This window comes from Rhinopithecus roxellana, chromosome 4 (genome assembly GCF_007565055.1).
Source record: "Rhinopithecus roxellana isolate Shanxi Qingling chromosome 4, ASM756505v1, whole genome shotgun sequence".
NCBI classification, from domain to species: domain Eukaryota; kingdom Metazoa; phylum Chordata; class Mammalia; order Primates; family Cercopithecidae; genus Rhinopithecus; species Rhinopithecus roxellana.
Genome location: NC_044552.1, coordinates 33,296,720 through 33,315,908, shown reverse-complemented (window position 1 = coordinate 33,315,908; position 19,189 = coordinate 33,296,720). Strand labels below are relative to the sequence as shown.

The following is a 19,189-nucleotide window of genomic DNA, read 5'->3' as shown; positions in this document are numbered from 1 at the left end:
AGGGGAGGACAGATCCCATATAGGCAACCTGCATCATGAGCCACACAATCATTGATGGAGAGGAAAAAATCCATTTAGACCCCTCATTTCATTCCATCAACTCATATACCAAAAGAGTAGAAGAAAAGTGAATTTTTATATACTCTGTTAATTTGGAAGGACTTTAAGCTTAAAAATGACAGAAATAAAAGATTCATACATTATAACAGTTTAAACTTTTATATGTTAAAACAACATTTCTAATACGTCAAAGTTAAAAAGCAAGCACATATAAAATTTGCATAATAAATATAAGAAACAAAAGGTTTTATATATAAAGAGCTCATGCATTTAAGTACCCCCGATAAGTAGACAAAAGACAAAACAAACAGATGGAAAGAGGTTCAATTTCTTTCTTTCTTTCTTTTTTTTTTTTTTTTTGAGCTGGATTTTCACTTTTGTTGCTCAGGCTGGAGTGCAGTGGTGTGATCTTGGCTCTCTGCAACCTCCACCTCCTGGGTTCAAGCGATTCTCCTGCTTCAGCCTCCCAAGTAGCTGGGATTACAGGCACCCACCACCACACCTGGCTAATTTTTGGAATTTTTAATTGAGATGGGGTTTCACCATGTTGGCCAGGCTGGTCTCGAACTCCTGACCTCAGGTGATCCACCCGCCTCGGCCTCCCAAAGTGCTGGGATTACAGGCATGAGCCACCATGCCTGGCGAAAATAGGTTCAATTTCATTAGCCATTAAAAGAATGTAAATTAAACAGAACATTTTAACCTAAAATATTAGCAAAAATTTAAAAACTAATGTTCAGTGTTATTAAAATAATAGTGAAACAGGCACTCTCATGCAGTAGGAATATAAATCAGTATAACATTTTTGGAAACCGTTTTACTGGCTACCTTCAAGGAAGCTACTAGTTATTGGATTTTAATGTGCAACATACACTACTAAGCACATTTGTTCATTCATCCAATGTATTATTGTGCATCAAACATATACCAGTTGTCCTTTTAGGCCTGGGGCACAGCGATGAACAAGGAACTTAAATACATGATTCTTTTCTCAACAGTCCACTGTAGAGGTGATATTGTCTTCAGTTTATAGAGGAGACAGAGATGCAACGAGAGTTCCTAAGATACCAAAGACTTACCACTAGCACCTGGGGTGGGGCCAGGATCTCAGCCCAGTTTTGTCCATTCCACAGAGGGTGCTATAGGCCTGCCAGGTATGATGAGAGCCTTAAAGCTGTTCAAAGCTTTTGATCTTGTAATGTCACCCCCAGAAATCTTCCCTAAGGAGAAAATATGAATTATTTCAAAAGCTTCAGGATCAGATATATATTGATACAGTAAAGATGTGTGTGTGTGTATATGTATATGTGTGTGTATATGTATATCTATATCTATCTATCTATCTATCTATCTATCTATCTATCTATCTATACATATACATATCTCTTACCATGTTATTTAAAACAGCCTTAAATTGGAAACAACAAATTCTCATAAAAGAAGGGTTAAAAAATTTCATTAATATATCCTAACCCTAAAGTATTGTGTAACTATTTAAAAAAAGTTGTAGGCTGGGTGTGGTGGCTCACACCTATAATCCCAGCACTTTGGGTGGCCAAGGTGGGCAAATCACCTGAGGTCAGGAGTTCGAGACCAGCATGGCTAACATGGCAAAACCCTGTCTCTACTAAAAATATAAAAATTAACTGGGCACAATGGTGGGCACCTGTAATCTCAGCAGCTCAGGAGGCTGAGGCAGGAGAATCACTTGAACCCGGGAGGTGGTGGTTGCAGTGAGCCAAGATCATGCCACCGCACTTCAGCCTGGGCAACAGTGCAAGACTGTGCCTCAAAATAAATAAATTAAATAAATAATAAATAAATAAATAAAATGTTGAGGGGTGATCAAAAGAGAGTAACATGCATACATTTATAATTTTATGATGATCTGCAAAATGTGTGTAAGAAAATTAAGGCAATATATTAACATACCACATTGTCCTTGTAATGAGGCTCTGCTTTCTTGGTTCTTTCTACTTTCACACTTTTTCACAAGAAGTATGTATTATGCTTATAGTTGGAAAAATAATAAACTGTATGTTAAAATGAAAATAAAAGTAAATAAATTCAGAACTTATAAAATGTAATATCATAAACTAAGAGGTGTATAAAGCTATTTACCTGGCAGAGGAAATGCTATGATTTTCCAGAATTACAAATCCATTGCTTCTAGATGTATCTATTTTTATAGGTTTCCCAAATGTGGAAAACTTGAGCACATAATTTGTGTTACTACCACTATAAAATCTGAATAAGAAAGCAAGTATTAGTAGAAACAGGAGAAAATTTTCTTTGAAAAGAAGTTGGTAGCTCTAAAGAAAACAATTTTTAGTGCACTGCTCTATAATTACTATATGGAATTAGGCCAAACAAGGCATTTCATTAAATGATGTGTTATTTGTAAGCCTGGAGCATCAGAAGGAATGTGATACGGCTGAATGTTGTTAGAAATTAGCAAGGAATACTAGTGTAACAAGCACAGTTTTTTGATTATCTAAAATATTCACTTTTGGAAGAGCATGCAAATGATGATGTCTGGCAGGTCATAGGTAAGTGTATGATAAACCATGTTTCAATAAATTAGATTTGGGCACCATTGATGGTTGTGAAGTGATATTGTTAGGGCATGGAATAGTTTAGTTAGATTAACATAATACAGAAAGATATTCTTATCAAGTTATTAGCCATCTAAAACTTTAATATATTTGGGGATTATTTTGAAAAAAGAAAATGGAAATAACATAATGTTTCATATTTGTGCTAAATCTTAGTGAAATGATTAAATTATAGTGACTAATAAATAAATGAGTGCAATTGCCCCTGAGAAAGTGTTGGTTCTCCTGGTTCTCCTATACATTAATTGCACCTAGTATGGTCCTATCTTTGCTGATCATAGATCATTCTTGTTCGGGCTTCACATGTCCATAGCAGTGGCCAACAGCTTCCAGTTATGTCCTGAGTCCCTTTGGTGATGTTCGTTTTCATGGCATATTGAAGCACACGAGCACAGTAAGCAGCAGACACTTCTGGAAAGTATGCAGATAGTTCCTCATTGTTGCTATGCATCCTCGAGCCTTGTTGGATACATTACATTAAATGATTTTATCCATTGGTCATTTCAATTCTGTTCCTCTTCAGACAGGAAAGAAATCATATACAGATTACCAGCACTTCTGAAATGGCAGACTTATGGTAGCAGGATAACCTTAGGAGGTTGGTTAAGATCTTTGGGAATTCAGACTCATAAGAGTCCAAGTCTAATAACATTATTATTTAGCAATAAAGGTCAATTAGAAGTAAAAATGATAATATTTAGAGGAGATATTTGCCAGTTTGAAATAAAAGAAATTAATATGGATAGCAAGAGAAAAAATTATCACAAGAATTACTCAGAATATTTGGCAGTGCTGAGTTTGGACTTCTTCTGATAAAGTGTTTTATTTGTTAGTGTACTATATTCCTCTTTTTAAGAAGTTAGAACTTGGTGTTGTAGGTTGCAGATTATATTAACTAACTTAGTTTCTAAAACATGTTAACAGAAAAAGGAAACTCTGTAAAACATTTTAAAGAGGTTTATTTTGAGCCAATAAAAATAAAATAAAAAGAGGTTTATTTTGAGCAATCTGGTTACATATTGGTTTTGTGCATTTTGGAAAGTGGTTTTGTGCATTTTGGAAAGACAGGAATTATAAAATCATAAATCAACGCATGAAAGGCATATATTGGTTCAGTATGAAAACGTAGAATGTCTCAAAGGAGGGACTTAAAAGTCAGAGTTGGGTTTTAGGGATTCTTTGGTTGGCAGTTGGTTGAAAGAGTTATAAGCTTTGTCTAAAGACTTGAAGTCAGTATACAAAGGAATGCTGAAGTTGACACTGGGGGCGTCTGTTATCTGTGCTATGATGCTACATCAGAGTCAGGTTGGAAAACAAGCCACATTATATTGGGTTAATTTTTAAAAACCTTTTAATTAGATTTTATGGTGTGTAGAGTGTGACTTAACACTAGTCTGGCATGGCCTTGGGCCTTGTTTATAATTTGGTGTCTTATTGCCACAAAAAGTTTGTTCTATGAGTCTTGTGATCTCTGTTTTAACATTAATGCTGGTAAGTTGTGCCGAAACTTCAAAATGCAGGGTGCATAATGAGGCGTGTCCAACTGCCTTTCCTGTCATGGCTGGGAATTCAGTTTGTCAGATTTTCTGGGGTCCCCTTGGCCAAAAGGGGGTCCATTCACTTGGTTAAGGAGCTTAGGATTTTATTTTTAGTTTACAAATGTCACGTGATCAGCTATATTCTTCATTGTCACTGAAAAGATATGATGTTAGATAAAACTACAAAGAAAAGATACGGTTTTCAAGCTACTAGAAAGAGCTTTCGAAATATCTCACTAATGGTTAGAGAAAACGTCCATTGCTTTTAGCCCATTTTGTCTAGGTCAATGCCAACACAAAAATGTGTTGCAGGTTCATGAAACTTTCCTAAGAAACATATTTCAAGTATTTACATTTTACAACAGAGGAAACTTTTTAGAAAGTTGTAATCAATCTAAAGAAAATCTACCTTTGAAATTGTTTAAATGCAGAAAGGAGGGGTCACCTTACATAGTTTTCCTAAAACTTTACATCTCTCTTTTTCCCTAAACCTTCACCATAAAGAGCTTCTGAGAAAATCTGTTGGGGTGAAAAAAAAAAAAAGGATATTGAGAACTGACAAATAATGTTCTCTTTATTTAAGTGACTTGTGTTGGGACTATGTTTACAACATGTGAAACATATCTAGTTATTTAGAAGAGCCTGGTGCACCCCCACCCATTGTCATGAGGCCCACCTGCCCTTGACATTGCTCTAGGTCATGGTGTCTAGACAGAGTGGCCTCTAGTCTGTATGACCTCAAGTCACCTTTATGTGACTTATTAAAAGGCACCCCTGCCATCTATTGGAAAATTGTTGCAGTATGCTGGTTTTGTTAGGAGGCTCTTCATTGCCTTATGACAGACACTTGTCATGACAAGTATACAAACCCATGATGTGAATAGCACCCCCTCAGACATGGCGCCATTGTGTAGTACATGACCTATACCATCATATGGGACATTTGCAAGTAGATAAAAAATAGAAATCACCATGGCAACACTTATATATAACATGAACATTAGAAACCATGTTCATTGCAGTAATGCCCAGTAAGTTCCTGTTCAGCAAGTTGGTGGTGCTGAAATGTGGAGGTAGGGTGTCGAGTGGGGAGGATTCTTTCACTGATAGCTTCCATTATTGAGAACAAGAGCCTGCCCATTGCTCTTTATATGTGTTTCAGTCAGTTAAAAGGCGCCTACAAATTCCAACTACTTAGCCAAATGGAAAAGATTCTCTGTTTAGAGAGAAAACACAAAGCTTGCTTCTTCCCCATCATTAAGCAGGCTGAGTACACTTAGCAGAACTTTTCCACTTAGGTATCCAAGTTAAGGCTATCAGTGACTTTTCACTTGAAATCTAAATATTATAGAAACATTTTGTAGGGAAAACTGTTCACAGGCCTGTTGAAAAAAAAAATCAAATAAATAGTTTGGGGGTTTCCATCTTGGAATTAGAATGTTTATTTAAGAAACTCTAATAAAGCCCTCTTTCAAACCCATGAAAATTATAGTCAGACCAAGTGGTAGACTAAGGATTCAGGAAATAGCTATTGATTTGTGAGGGACAGAGGGAAAGAAAGGGCCAGGAAAGGAAGGAACTTGATGAGAAACTTTTTGTAATGGTCCTTATTTCCTTCAACTTTGAAAAACCATTTCACTGGCAGTAGAATTTAAAACACTCTCATTCCGCAACTACCTCTCCCAGGCAATAGGTAGTGCCCAGGGCATGGCTTAAGCTGGGTTTCTATGAGCAAAGGCATGAACGTAGGTGGGGCTGACGCACTGGCTGCAAGACTTAGTGCAAAAAGGATTTTCAATGGGGGAGGCAGGGCAATATGGGAAAGTCCAAAGCATCATGCCCAAGGGATTGGGCAGAAATCAGAAAAGAATCTGAAAACTGGCAAGAAGAGACCCTTATTGGTGAGGGAAGGTTGTGTTTCAAAGATTCCAGAAGGATGCCAGAAGTGGACTCTTTTATAGCGTGCCCACAAATGAGCCCTGAGCAGGGGGAAGCCCATGAAAGAAAACTCTAACCTGCCTTTTTATTTACTTTTCAAAACCTCTGTGGTCAAGAAATCAGAAAATAGTGAGAAACACATTATATTAATGCATAGGGATGGGTTACAAGAGATAGTCGAAAGTTCTACAAAGAAATGCCAAGGGCATGAACAAAGTGTATTTTGTGACAAAGCTGGACAAGCACCTGGAAGTAAATGTAGAAGTGTAATAGTTCTGAAGTAACTACATTGGAGATCAAAGGCTCTGAGTGATTTAGAAGAAAAAAGTAGCTTAGCCAAATATCACTGATCACATTTAACCCTTTTTACCTTAGGCATGTAATTATTCTATGTAAATATAATCCTAAATCAGTGACCCAAATAAGGTTGTCTAATAAATGAGCATGGTTAGAATTCCATACTTGCTTGTCCTCTGCATTTCCTGTTTCAGTGAAGTAATGGCGAGATATATAGGTATTAGGTGCCCTTACTATTACTTACATTTTTTGATTCAGTAATGATATAAACCCCTTGGATGTTTAGGGAGACCCGTAATTCCCAGTTGAGCGTTAGTTATTGTGTGGTTAATGTTGTGTGGCTTAGTATACCCACCAGCTGCGTGGTCAGGGAGGTAGAAGGGAAACTTCCCCTGGAAAGGCAGTCCTTTTAAAATTTTCAGTGACCTTACCTATTAGTAGATGTGATTCATCAGCTTCTTCAGCTATTATACAACCAAGAAAATTAGTAATTTTACCCTTTGAGTATGAAGTGGAACTAGATGGAAAGTAAAGATAAAAAATCAGAAACCTCCTCTCCACGTGTCTACTAGAAGGGATATTAAAGATGAAGTCGGTGGCTCTCAACCTTGGCTGTACAGGAGAATCACTTGGGACTTTTACAAATTCTAATACCCAGACCATACCCTGGACCAATCAAATCAGAATCTCTTAGGATGGGATCTAAGCAGCAGTGCTGTGTATGGGGGTCTAGAGAGAGTGGGGTGGGTGGGAGTGGGTATGTGTATCCACAGATAGTTCCTTTTGGGAACACCTGGATTAAATGAAATAAGGCAAGTGCCTGACATACATTTAGTGCCTTGTGAGTGTATGCACCACCTTTGAATTGTTTCCTGCTACCCCATCTCTCCCTTTTCCAAACTTGCACAAGAATAGTATTGTATCTGTCTTGGTCTTTCGAAGTGTATCACAGGTGACTTTGCCTCAGAGTTAGAGAATTCATTTTTGACTTCATGATGACAAAGACAGAACTCTCATCTTTTCTTTTTTTCTTTTTTTTTAAGCAAGGCCTCGCTCTGTCTCCCAGACTGGAGGGCAGTGGTACAATCATAGCTCACTGCAGCCTTGAATTCCTGGACTCAAGCCATCCTCCTACCTCAGTGTCCAAAGTGCTGGGATTACAAGCTTGGGCCACTGCACCTAGCCCTTTTCTCACTTTTAATATACCATCTTGTTGTTTATTTTGTTATTTTATCTTCCAATATTCCTTAACTTCTTTCACCTATAAGCCCCAGAATCTGTCGGTTTAGGAAGAATCATTACTTCTGTATCTCTAGGGATTTAATTTAGCCAAATCTTCTTGAGCACTTCAGAAAAATCAGGGTGGAAATAAAGTTTAAGGAATAAAGGGAGTTTTTAAAAATAGAATACAACTCATCCATTTCAATTCAATTCAAATGCCTTTCTCTTTTCCAAGCATTTTTAATAAGCTCACTTAAGAGTCTTGTTGAAAAATAAATAAATTACACTTGTTTTCATTAAGAGAAAATATCTTTTTCCATTTTTGCTGGTATTGTTGAAGGAAACAAAAAGGAGTCTGAAACTTGGCCAAGGAGGACATTATTAGTGACATATTGGTCACAGATGTGCTGGTAGAGCTACATTTTCTTCCTGCCATTAGGATTTTAAGTGCCCACAAATTACATATGAAAGTCCAGATAACTTTCTTACAAAAGGGAAAGATGAAAAAAATTATGATACTTGCAAAATCTTCATTTTAAAGATATTCTAAATAAGTTTTTATAAAAAAGAAAATGACATATGTCCATCTGCTAGTTTTTCTTTTAAAGGAAAAGTAATGCTGGATGATGCCAACATTTACTTCGTGTCGTCAATTCCAAATGTTTTCAACAAGTGAAGATACCTGAGATACTCTTTGGCAATATTTGTGAATAATAATATTTCCTTTCCTTAACAATTCTTAAGAAAATCAAGATGGCAAAATTTAAGAGGTAGAAAGGAACTCTCTTTAGTAACTTTATGGCTCAAATCTGTAGGCCTGTAAAGCAGAGTATGAGGAGTTTAGCCAAATTTTGTTCCATTGCAGAAAGTCCTGAAAGTACTTTAGGGAGAGTATTGACAAGCCAACTCTGGAAACAGGGTTAGGATTCACCTGGGAGGAAACGGTCTTGGCATCAGGATGCCCATTAAGGTAGTTGTAATAGATGAATGTAATTCCAGATCTAAGGCTCCGACTAAAAGGATGTAATAGAAGGAAAAGGTATGTTGTAAATGAAAAAGGATCAAGAAACGGATTTGACAGGCATTAAAATAATAATGGCAAGCTAAATATTTATTATAAGACTTCTTGAAAACTTTTTATTCACCTTGATGAGAAAACTTGATAAGGGAATAACTCCTAGAAGGATGACAGATGCCTCAATTTTCATCATGTTTAAGTTGGTAAGTGAACCAGTTTGAAATGTCATGTAAATTGAAAGTGATACGAAATTGAACAAAGGAATGAGTTCACTGCCTATGTAAGAAACTGAATCATGATACAGAAAAAAATATGGCTTAGTTTTCTGATATGTAGGTAGAAAATTATTATCTGTTTGTATTTTTAATTCAATAAGAATATGCATTCTAAGATGATTTAGCGATCTGATTATTACAATGACAGGTGGCTTTAAATCAGGAGCTTGTAATATATTTTTCAGTCTCAAAGCTATTTGATAGTACTGTCAAGGGAATGTCAGTGTTTGATTCTAATCCAGTGCTGTCTGGTGTCTTGTGTGTTATTTGGTTTTATAAGTTCAAGACGTCATACTATACAGCTTTTTAAAAGCCTGTAGGGAAGACTTCAGATTCTTTTCATTCTCAGCAGTATCTTGTTTTCTTGCTTCCCATTTTCCTAGGAAAGTGACAATACTGGAGGACCCTGATCAGAACATTCACCTGAAAAACTTGACTCTCCATCAGGCAACCACAGAGGAAGAAGCTCTGAATTTGCTTTTTTTAGGAGACACCAACCGAATGATTGCAGAGGTAATAAACTGCTCTCTGCAAGCTGTTTTTTCAACATTGTAGGATATAGTATCTGAAGCCAGGGTGGAAAAAAAAAGATATAATAGACGTCTAGGGGCAACAATGACCTTAAAAATAATCTCGTCCAAACCTCACATGCAGATAAAGCAGCCCAGATCTAGAGAAGTGAGTAGACTTTCCCAAGGTCACTCAGCTAGCTAATGAGCAGGAACAGAAATCTAGACCCCTATATTCTCAATCCACTGCTTTTTCTACTTCAGTGTATCTACCTTTTAGTTTTTATTTTTATATTTCTAAGTTTTATACAAATTGGTTTGTACATTAATGACAACTTATTACATGTCCTAATTATAGGAAGTTTTGCATATTTTCTAAAATTTAAAAATAGTCCATTTTCCTAACCTGAAATCATCCATATGTTAGCATGTATTTACATATCCATATATTTTCATTTAGTTAGTGGGTTAATATGTATAAAGTACATAGAACAATGCATTGAACATAGGGAGCACTCTATGCATTTGCAGCTATTGTTGGCGTATCTGGGAACACACCATAGTGTGTATATCTCAGTGCAACATTTGGAACATACTTATATTAAAAATTATTCATTGTTAATCTGACATTCAAATTTAACTGAGTTCCTGTTTTACCTGAGAATTCTATGCAGGAACTAGGATTGACCCAGCTTGGTCAGGGGCCCAAATTGTAACTGGTTTCTGATTGCGGATGGAGGGTTATGAAGCTCTCATCCAGCTACACTGTGGTGAAGGGAATGGGATGGTGGTGGTGGTAGCGGTGTGGGAACAGTTCCCCAAATGAACAGCTTACTGTTTTCACGGGCATTTTCTTTTTAAACCACCCTTCCAGAGTTCTATATTTTACCTTGTCTCTGATAGCAAGTATTAGGTAGGGATAGTAAGCTAAAAGGATAAGTAGTCCAAGAAAAAGCTCCATCAGCCCCATGTCTGCCCTCTGGAATACCCTACCTTAGATGCAAGATAGACCAATACAAACCAAATTCAGATAGTGAAAGCATGGCATTGATATCTGTTATTATTTTGGACCCTTAGTTTTTGTTTTTGTCACAGTTGTTTACCAGTTTTGCATCAATATTTTTCAATAGACTAGCTAACTTATAAAGGTTGAGTGTATGTGCCGTATATATGGATTTAAGGACGCTTAAATTGTTATTTTTATCTGAAACAACATTCACATAGTTTTACATTTCAGAATATTTTGTTTTGCTTTACAAATTTGTATTTGTGCTCAGTACTCCAATATTTTGCCCATTTGATCATTTGTGATGCTCTTATTTGTCATAATAATTGAAGATTAAGGAATAAAGGTTGAGTAAGAATTAGGGCATATGATGACAAAGGATTTAGCATGCTCCACTAAATCCTGTTCCTCCATATATAGTTTAATAAACAGCAAACCAGGAGATACGGAATAGAAATGGGTCCTGTCCACCAGTGCTTCTGAAAAAGAGAAAAGATAGATTCATAAACTGCTATAAGGAAAACAAGTAGAGGAGCCTGTTGCTGCCTCAGTGCTAACTGACTTTCTTTCAGAGGTGATCCATCCCTAGAGAAATACAGGCCTCATCCTTGCCGATTACTTTCCCTCACCTTTAGTGGGTTATGGAAAGGCCCTTAACCTGTCCCACCATGACTTCCAGTAGCTTAAAAGCTTGGCCATTTGCTCTTTCAAAGTTATACATGAACTTTAGCTAATTACATGGTTTCGGGCTGTGGTTTTGTAAAGTTTTAAGGAACTTCCTTTGTGAAACTTACCTGTCTTACCACCTTACAAAATTCCAAGTCTTTTTTTTTTTTATTTCTTTTAATTTTTTATTTTTTGAGACAGAGTCTCGCTCTGTTGCCTAAGCTGGAATGCTGTGGTGTGATGGCTCACTGAAGCCTCAGCCTCCTGGGTTCAAGCCATTCTTGTGCCTCAGCCTCCCAAGTAGCTGGGACTACACTCATGCGCCACCACACCTGGCTAGTTTTTTTGTATTTTTGGTAGAGACAGGGTTTCACCTTGTTAGCCAGGCTGTTCTGGAACTCCTGGCCTCAAGTGGTCTGCCCACCTCAGCCTCCCAAATGCTGGAATTACAGGTGTGAACCACCGCACCCAGCCAGAATTCCAGGTCTTTTCCTATTACTTACTGATGAGTGTTTAATATTATAAATAGCTGAAACCTGAAGAAGTCCAATCCTAATAATGCTGGTTGTGCGTTTCTTTAAATGCACTGATTTCTTTAAAAAACCAAGTCTAATAGGTTTTGGTTGCTTCTGTGCTTGCTTTTATCTTTTCTTTAGTAATAATAATTACCATGTTATAATGAGAGCCTGCTTAGTAAAAGTCTTGCCATTGTTGTAGACATGTTGTATATTTCTAAATTATTTTAAAATTATACCCAATATTTAGCACCTTAGTTTATACCTTGAATGCAATGAAAACAAATACACAAAAATATAAATGAAGAGTAACTGTCAACCCCTAGAAATTCCTTATTATTCACAGTCTTCTAAAAAAGCATGTTTTGGATTACAACCTAACTGTCAGAATGCAATTTGTCAGCACAGAACGAGCTTACCAGGATAAAAAGAACAAACGAATCATTTTTTAAAAAAACGAAGTTCCCAATTTCCCATTTACACAGAGGAATCCAGAAGTTGCCTTGGTAACCAGAAAACATTTGCAAAACAAAGTCTGAATAAGTGGGACACAAAGTGGAGTGCTCTTTCCTTTCATGTTCTTTACCCATAGCCAGCGTTTTAAGGAAAAGTTATTAAGAGTGGCTTCAGCCTCTTCTTATTTATTCAGAACTCTTAAGTAATTTCAGCAATCCTACCAATGTTTTGAATAAAACCTGATTATGTCCCTAGGATAAATTTTTTTTTTAAGTTGAATTGCTGGGCCAACGAGAATAAATATTATAAAAGCTGAACTGAGTGTGACCCAGCGTCCGGTCCACCAGTAGCGAGTATAACTTGATACTTTTTTGTCTTATAGCTGAAATATTTCTATCAAGTCATCAAATCTAATTGAAGAAAGCAGTCTGCATTCGATGATCAGGCCATGCGTAGTGCCATAGATAGGACCATTTGCCCCTACCTTGAAGGCATAGTCCTACCCTTGGTCTAGGGCACTCTGTGTCCACGTATGGTTCTAGGAAAACCTGCATTAGAATACCCTGTGGTAGTTAAATTATGCAGTTTCTTGGATTACATTGCTGGTTGATGATTCAGAATCTTTTCCATGTGGAGCCCAGGAATATGCATTTTAGCATTTTAAATGTGCTTAGGCTAGATTTGGGAGCAGTCTGGGCTTTACCCTTAAGAAAGCTGGTTGAAACCCACTCCCAGAGAAAAAAAAAAAAAACAAGCAGGTCTATATTCTGCATCCTTGTCAACACAACAACATTTGAAAATTCTGCCAGTTTGGTAGACAAAAAAAGAAATCTTGTTTTCATTTGCATTTTGATTACCAAATTCTTGTATATCTTTATTGGCCATTTGCATTTTCTGTTTTTGTTCATGTCTTCTATTTGTTTCTCTCTTGAAGTGTTAGGGTGGGTCTGATTGATTTGTTGACCCCATGAGGGCTGGAACTTTGTCCTGTTCAGCAGTTTGTCGTACTGTGTATTGGCAGCTGTAGGAAGCGAATACTGTGTCCGAGGGGTCTAGCATATAATTTCTTATATAGGTATTACCTGGTGTAGTTATTGACCTGGATGGATTCTGGAGCAATAATATGCTATATCTGGTATAAAACATTTGCTGTGAAACTGCTTGCAGGGGACCTTTGGTGAGAAAGGAACACTCAGTGCCGACGTTGGGGAAGTCCAGGGTCGCCTGGGTGGGCAGCTTGCTTGTTTCCCACCTGGCTTCCTTTCCCATGTGAACTGTCAGGTGACTTCCTCCAGTCAGTGTTGGTTCCACTCTGTGGTTTCTTCACCATCTCGCCCAATCCCCGCCAGGTAGTGCCGAAGAGCATGAACTTTGGAGACCTTCTTTTCTACCTCTGGCTCCACCCTTTGCCAAGTGTGTGTCCTTGGGCAAGTCACTTAACTGGTCTGAAGTCTACTTTCTAACCTGTAAAATGGGCATAACTATACCCACCTTCTAGGGATATAGAAACAGTTGAATTAAATAACATTTGGACAGGCCCTGGAGTTCTTAGCTGGCAACTATTTAAAGACAAGACTTTTGTCTTGTTCATCTCTATTCTCTCAGCACCTGGCAACTAGTAGGTCATCAATTATTGATTAATTGTTTTGTGGAATTCATGAGAGAGGAAGACCTGGTGATTTCAGGTAATAAGACCTCCAATCGCAGGCCCAGAATTGAAAATGATTTTATGGTACACTGTGCCTGTTGGTGAGTACTGAGAACATCACAGATGACTTCAACATTGTGTGTGTGTGTGTGTGATACTTCAAATCTTTTGAAAGAGGTTACTTTCCAAATAATTAGCCTATCAACAAAGTTTCTGGGATTAATAAATAATTTCCCCAAGAGTGATTAGAAGTCTTTATGCCTAAGTCTTTGCTTGAAATAAAAGACATACAGACACTCCCCAACTTACAATTTTTCAGCCTTACAATGGTGTGAAATTGTTATGCATGCAGTAGAAACTGTACTTCAAGTTCTCACACAATGATTCTGTTTTTCACTTCCAGTACATTCTTCAATAAATTATATGAAATATTCAACACTTTATTAGAAAACAGGGTTTGTGCTAGGTGATTTTGCCCCACTGTAGGCTAATAGAAGTGTTCTTGCGCACGTTGAAAGTAGGCCAGGCTAAGGTATGATGTTCAGTAGGTTAGGTATATTAAATGCATTTTCAACTTATGGTATTTTCCATTTACGATGGGTTTGTTGGGACATAACCCCGCATCATAAATCGTGGAGCATCTGTGCTAGATTTATCTGAGTTGTGCTGATGTGCTTTGTAAGCTCTCAGGCTTTGCACATTAGCAAACTTTTGGAGTAAGTTGTATGACCTTGTGGAAGTGCAAACAGTTGGGAGACGGGGTGTGAGTGGGGGTTAATAGGTTTATGCGAGTTATAGGAACAGCTGTTCTTGGACGTGTTGTCTAATAACATAAGGATAGGGCAGGAAGGAAGGAGTAGCTTTATTGTGTGATTGTGTTTGTTAACACAACTTCAAGCCCGAATCTCCTTGTGTGGTGTGTGTGGAAAACAAGAGGATTTTGGTTGCAATTAGTTCCAAAGTCATTAAAGGGATACTGACTAACACATCCTCACACATTTTTGTTTGAAAGATATGTTAGTTATACATAATTAGCAAGTTTGTTGTAAAATTTGTGAACCTGGTTAGAGCAAAATATTCAACAGGCAAACTACATTTTGGCCTTGATCTTATTACAATAAGAATAGCATGTTTAGCAGGGTGCAGTGGCTCACCTTTAATCCCAGCTACTCAGGAGGCTGAGGCAGGAGGATTGCTTGAGCCCAGGAGTTTGAGGCCAGCCTGGGCACCATAGTGCGACCCCACCTCAAATAAATACATAAATAAGAATAGCATTTTCTTCTTATTAGGCCCTGATAAGTGGCTAGAAGCCTTAGTAAAAGATATATTGACAATTCTAACCTCTTTTCTTATCTATTATATATACCTACTAGGTATAGAAGAAAAGAAACTTTAATTTTGAGCACTTACTATATGACAAGTATTTCTTTCTTGTTCTCATAATTTATATCTGAGATACATGAGAAATAGACAGTGTTCTTTAAATAACGCTTTGGTGTTATAACACAGTTTGCATTCTGCTCTAACCTGATTTAGTGGTATTACATGAACCATGAGATTTGATCTAAAACATCGATTAAAATAAAAGAGTGGTATGGAACAGCTATTATTAGAACTTTAAGATTTATATACTCCATATACATTATTAAAATAATAGTCTTTTGGCTATAAAATTTAGTCCCAGAGTTTCTTCTGATCTTTAAAGTTCTTGTCTCGAATTAAACATAGCATATGAAAGCCACTTTTACTCTATGCAGTATTATTGACATTCACCAACAACAGCAGCAAAAAATGAAAGAGGAGAAAAAAGCCATCTTCAGTGAAACAAAGAAATAGCCATAACCTCAAACTATGGGAAAAACCTGCCAAATACTATGAATGTGAATTATGGCGAGAAAGGGTGCTGAGAGCCAACTCATGTGTCCTCCAACCTCAGGCAGGATAGAGTTTCCCTTTTAAAAAAGGGTCACAATTCTCAAATGCAAATCCAATGATCTTTTGGTTAGAGTGATGAGATCTGAAACACAGGCAAGTATGGAGGAAGAATCTGGGAATATTATATAGATATTCATTCTTACTCTAGAAGGTGGATCCAAAGAAGAAACGTTAAATACAAGCCATTTTTAGGATCAGTGATGTAGGCTCATGCCAAAGAAGATGGCCTTTGGTGAGTGGGATTCAGGGAGTTTGTTATTTAAGGAGCTTAACTATGAGCCATCCCAGACCTATTAGTGTGAAATACTGAGGAAAGTTTATGCTCTTGAGGCTAAAGACATAGCAGATGTAATGTAAAAGTATTCAGGATGTAAACCCAATATGAATATTTCCTCACCTATCCTCCCGGCTACTCTTTAGGAAAGAGATGGTCATGTTCAAAGATAAAATTCTCAGAAAGAAAGCATCCCACAACCTATTTGTACATATGGAGTAGGTGTCAGAGCTGAGGAACAGATATCTGAAGGCTGATGAAATCAGAGAGCACGGGGCTTGCTCTTCATAATCTTAAGTATGTTATTTAAAGACAATCTTGGTTTTTTAAAAAGAGCTTAATATTATAGAAGAGCCCAAAGAAAAAGATTACAAGACAAAGAAAAGCAAACCTGAAAAACTTCAGAAAATAAATGAAAGAGAAAAAGAAAGCCATTAAAGAGATGAAAGTGCCATTAGAAGCGAATAGGAAGGAGGAAGAAGAAGAAGAAGAGAAGGTAAAGGGGGGGGGGAATAAGAGGAAGAAATGTGACTGAAAAATAACTAAGGATATAAAAATTAATGAGAGAAGGTGATATCTAGAAAGAGAGACAAAGGAACATCCAGTTATGCATAGTTAGAAATCCTGAAGAAGAGGAGAGAACAAAGGCAACAGAAAAACTAGAGAAAAGTTTTCTGAAACTTGGAATTACTTGAATCTGCAGATGAAAAGGACATAACTGAAAAAATTGGAAGAGCTCAATTCCAAGATATCCTCTCTTGAAGTCACTAAATTCCAAAGCTAAAGAAAGAGCCTTAAGGGCATACAGTCAGAAAATACAAGTTAACTGTGAGTGAAAATAAAATAGGTTGTTATGCCTAATACTGGACATCTGTGCTTCTAGAGTTCTTTCTTCGGCATCTCTACTCTGAGTGACACTGTCCTAAAATTTGTGTTGAAGATTGCATTGAGTGCTATCCCAATGAAGTTTCACGGGATATATTTTTTTTCATTAGAACAAAATCATACAAATGTATATCTAAATTCTCCTTGGTGTGTTATCATTACGTGTGTCTTAGTTGTTTATACACAGGATAGTAAACAGTAGTTTCAGATTGTCTATAATCCCAAGGTATGTAGTATGTATAAAAAAGACAGTTTGAATAAACTGCTAAAATTCTTAAGATTGTTAGCTCTTTTAGCGCCATAATATTATTATTCCACTTATGTGAATAGTCAGACTTGGAAATTTTTAAACAAAAGCTGAATTTTAATAGGAAGAGAAAAAGAGAAGAAAATTCAAACTCAATTTAAAAGATGAAAAATGGACAGAGTGGACAATTATGATGAGTTACTGTTTTGATGGCTAAATTTAGCTTATAATTCTTTTTGCAATCAAGTGGAAAATACAGCAGGGGGTTTGGCAGACATTTTGGGTTATATAATTTTCATTGTTCAGAGAGCAAACCTTAATGCTGGTGGAGGATATGATGCTATCTAGCTCAAGGATGATACGTAAGAATGATAATTGAATGTAGTTCCAATTAAAGATACAGGCAAAATCCTTCCCAATTTCCCATATGTACCACCATTTAGCCAACTTAGATTTTGATATAAATGTGTTTGACTTTGATTTGCCAAATCTTGGAAAAATGACCCTTAGGGAAGTAATCTGAATCCTGACATCCACAGAGGAAGCTTCAACAGAACCACTAATTCTGACATTGTTTTCCTAAAAATTTTTGAATCGGCTAATAGATCTTTTGAGGATGTGAACGTCAAAAATCCATCAAATAGATTCCAGACTTGTTAGGAGGTATGCACAATAAAACATACTAGACCTATTCTTATCATAAAGGCAAATCATAATTATTAGAACATTCTTATTATATATTCCAGATTGTTCCAAAGTTTGTTTTTAAATTTTAAACAAAATTGGTGTGTCTAGTCTATTTCTCTTTTACAAAACTGTTTTGACAACATGCTGGATAAGAAAAAGACCTAGAATCCTGCAACTGGGGAAAATCATTTTGACTACTTTTCTAAAAGCCAGGTATCTTATAAACAGAAAAGTCAGAAAGAAAAATGAGAAGTTTAGGATCATTAATTCCAGTAGAGGGATATCCACTCGGGAATATTTTGTTGCTAGGCAGTGTGTTCTGAAACACCTCCAGAAAAGATCGAGGTAGGTGTTTATAGGGTCATGTGCTTAAACCACTAGGTTTGGTCAGATCTCACTTTTCCAGGTGGGGTTAGAGTACATCAAGGGCATAGTGAGCTTCCTAATTCAATTAATTTAATATGGGAAGAACTATATAAAGAATCAGTTAACCGATAGGTAATGGATTAGGTAATACTTCATTTAGGGTGAGGTTTAACCTGAAAGGCTGAGATACTAACTCAGAAAACATTTAAAAAACCACATGGAAGTTAGCATTTTCAGTCTTCAATTCAGATAGAGCAAATGAGTAGAGGAACAGATCAATTAGAGTATCCGTGTAGAAAGTGTTATCAAACAAGGAGAACTAAAGTGGAAAGCTGAATTCTAGATCCTGTGGTTGCTATTGTTGTTGTTAGTTGGTTTGTTTTAAGGAGTCTCAGGCATATACTTTACAATGTCCTGTTCAATAGAAATGAGATTTCTTCCATTTGATCTATTCTAGATTAGTGGAAATTCCTGTTGAGATGTTTTATTCCAAGATAACAAAGTGATTGAAAAAAATATTTTGGTACACAGGAATGGAATAAAAGGTGTAAGTTAAGGCAAGAAATAAGTAAGCATTCAAGATACCCTAGAAAACTTTTAATGTGATATACAGAGGTTATTTGAATCATTGAAGGCTGCATTAATTGTCTACAATCATTTTTGAAGTGATTGAAAACATAAGTTTAACTAAAAGCAGAAATAAATTAATTTCACAAACATCCATAAGAGCATTATGTAAACCCCAAGAAATTATATTTCACTTATTGATTCTTGCCCCCAAGTCAGAATTATCATTACTAAAAATGGCTGGACACACACACACACGCACCCCACAAAAAAAAAAGCATCGCCGTTTATTTTCAAATTTCTCTTTCAGCCAACAAGTATCTCCTGCTCTATAGAAAAGGATTATTATTCAATGAGATTTGAGGTTTTTTTTACCACATGAAATAGCTTCTGAGAGTGGTAGCTGAGCCAGTGCCAGGGAGAGGCATAAAGGACAGTAGAAGGGGCCTTAGCACCTGTCTCCAGT

The 19,189-nt window shown here is 36.7% G+C and overlaps 1 protein-coding gene across 3 annotated transcripts in view; it reads left to right on the top strand.

Moving 5' to 3' along the window:
* The window catches only part of KIF6 (kinesin family member 6), a 385,185-nt gene that overhangs the window by 102,899 nt on the left and 263,097 nt on the right, over window positions 1–19,189 (top strand). For all 3 annotated transcript variants that reach the window (XM_010389731.2, XM_010389732.2, XM_010389733.2), the window contains exon 6: window positions 9,346–9,475. In XM_010389731.2, the coding sequence (XP_010388033.2) occupies window positions 9,346–9,475 (130 nt within the window). The remainder of the gene's footprint in view (window positions 1–9,345; window positions 9,476–19,189) is intronic.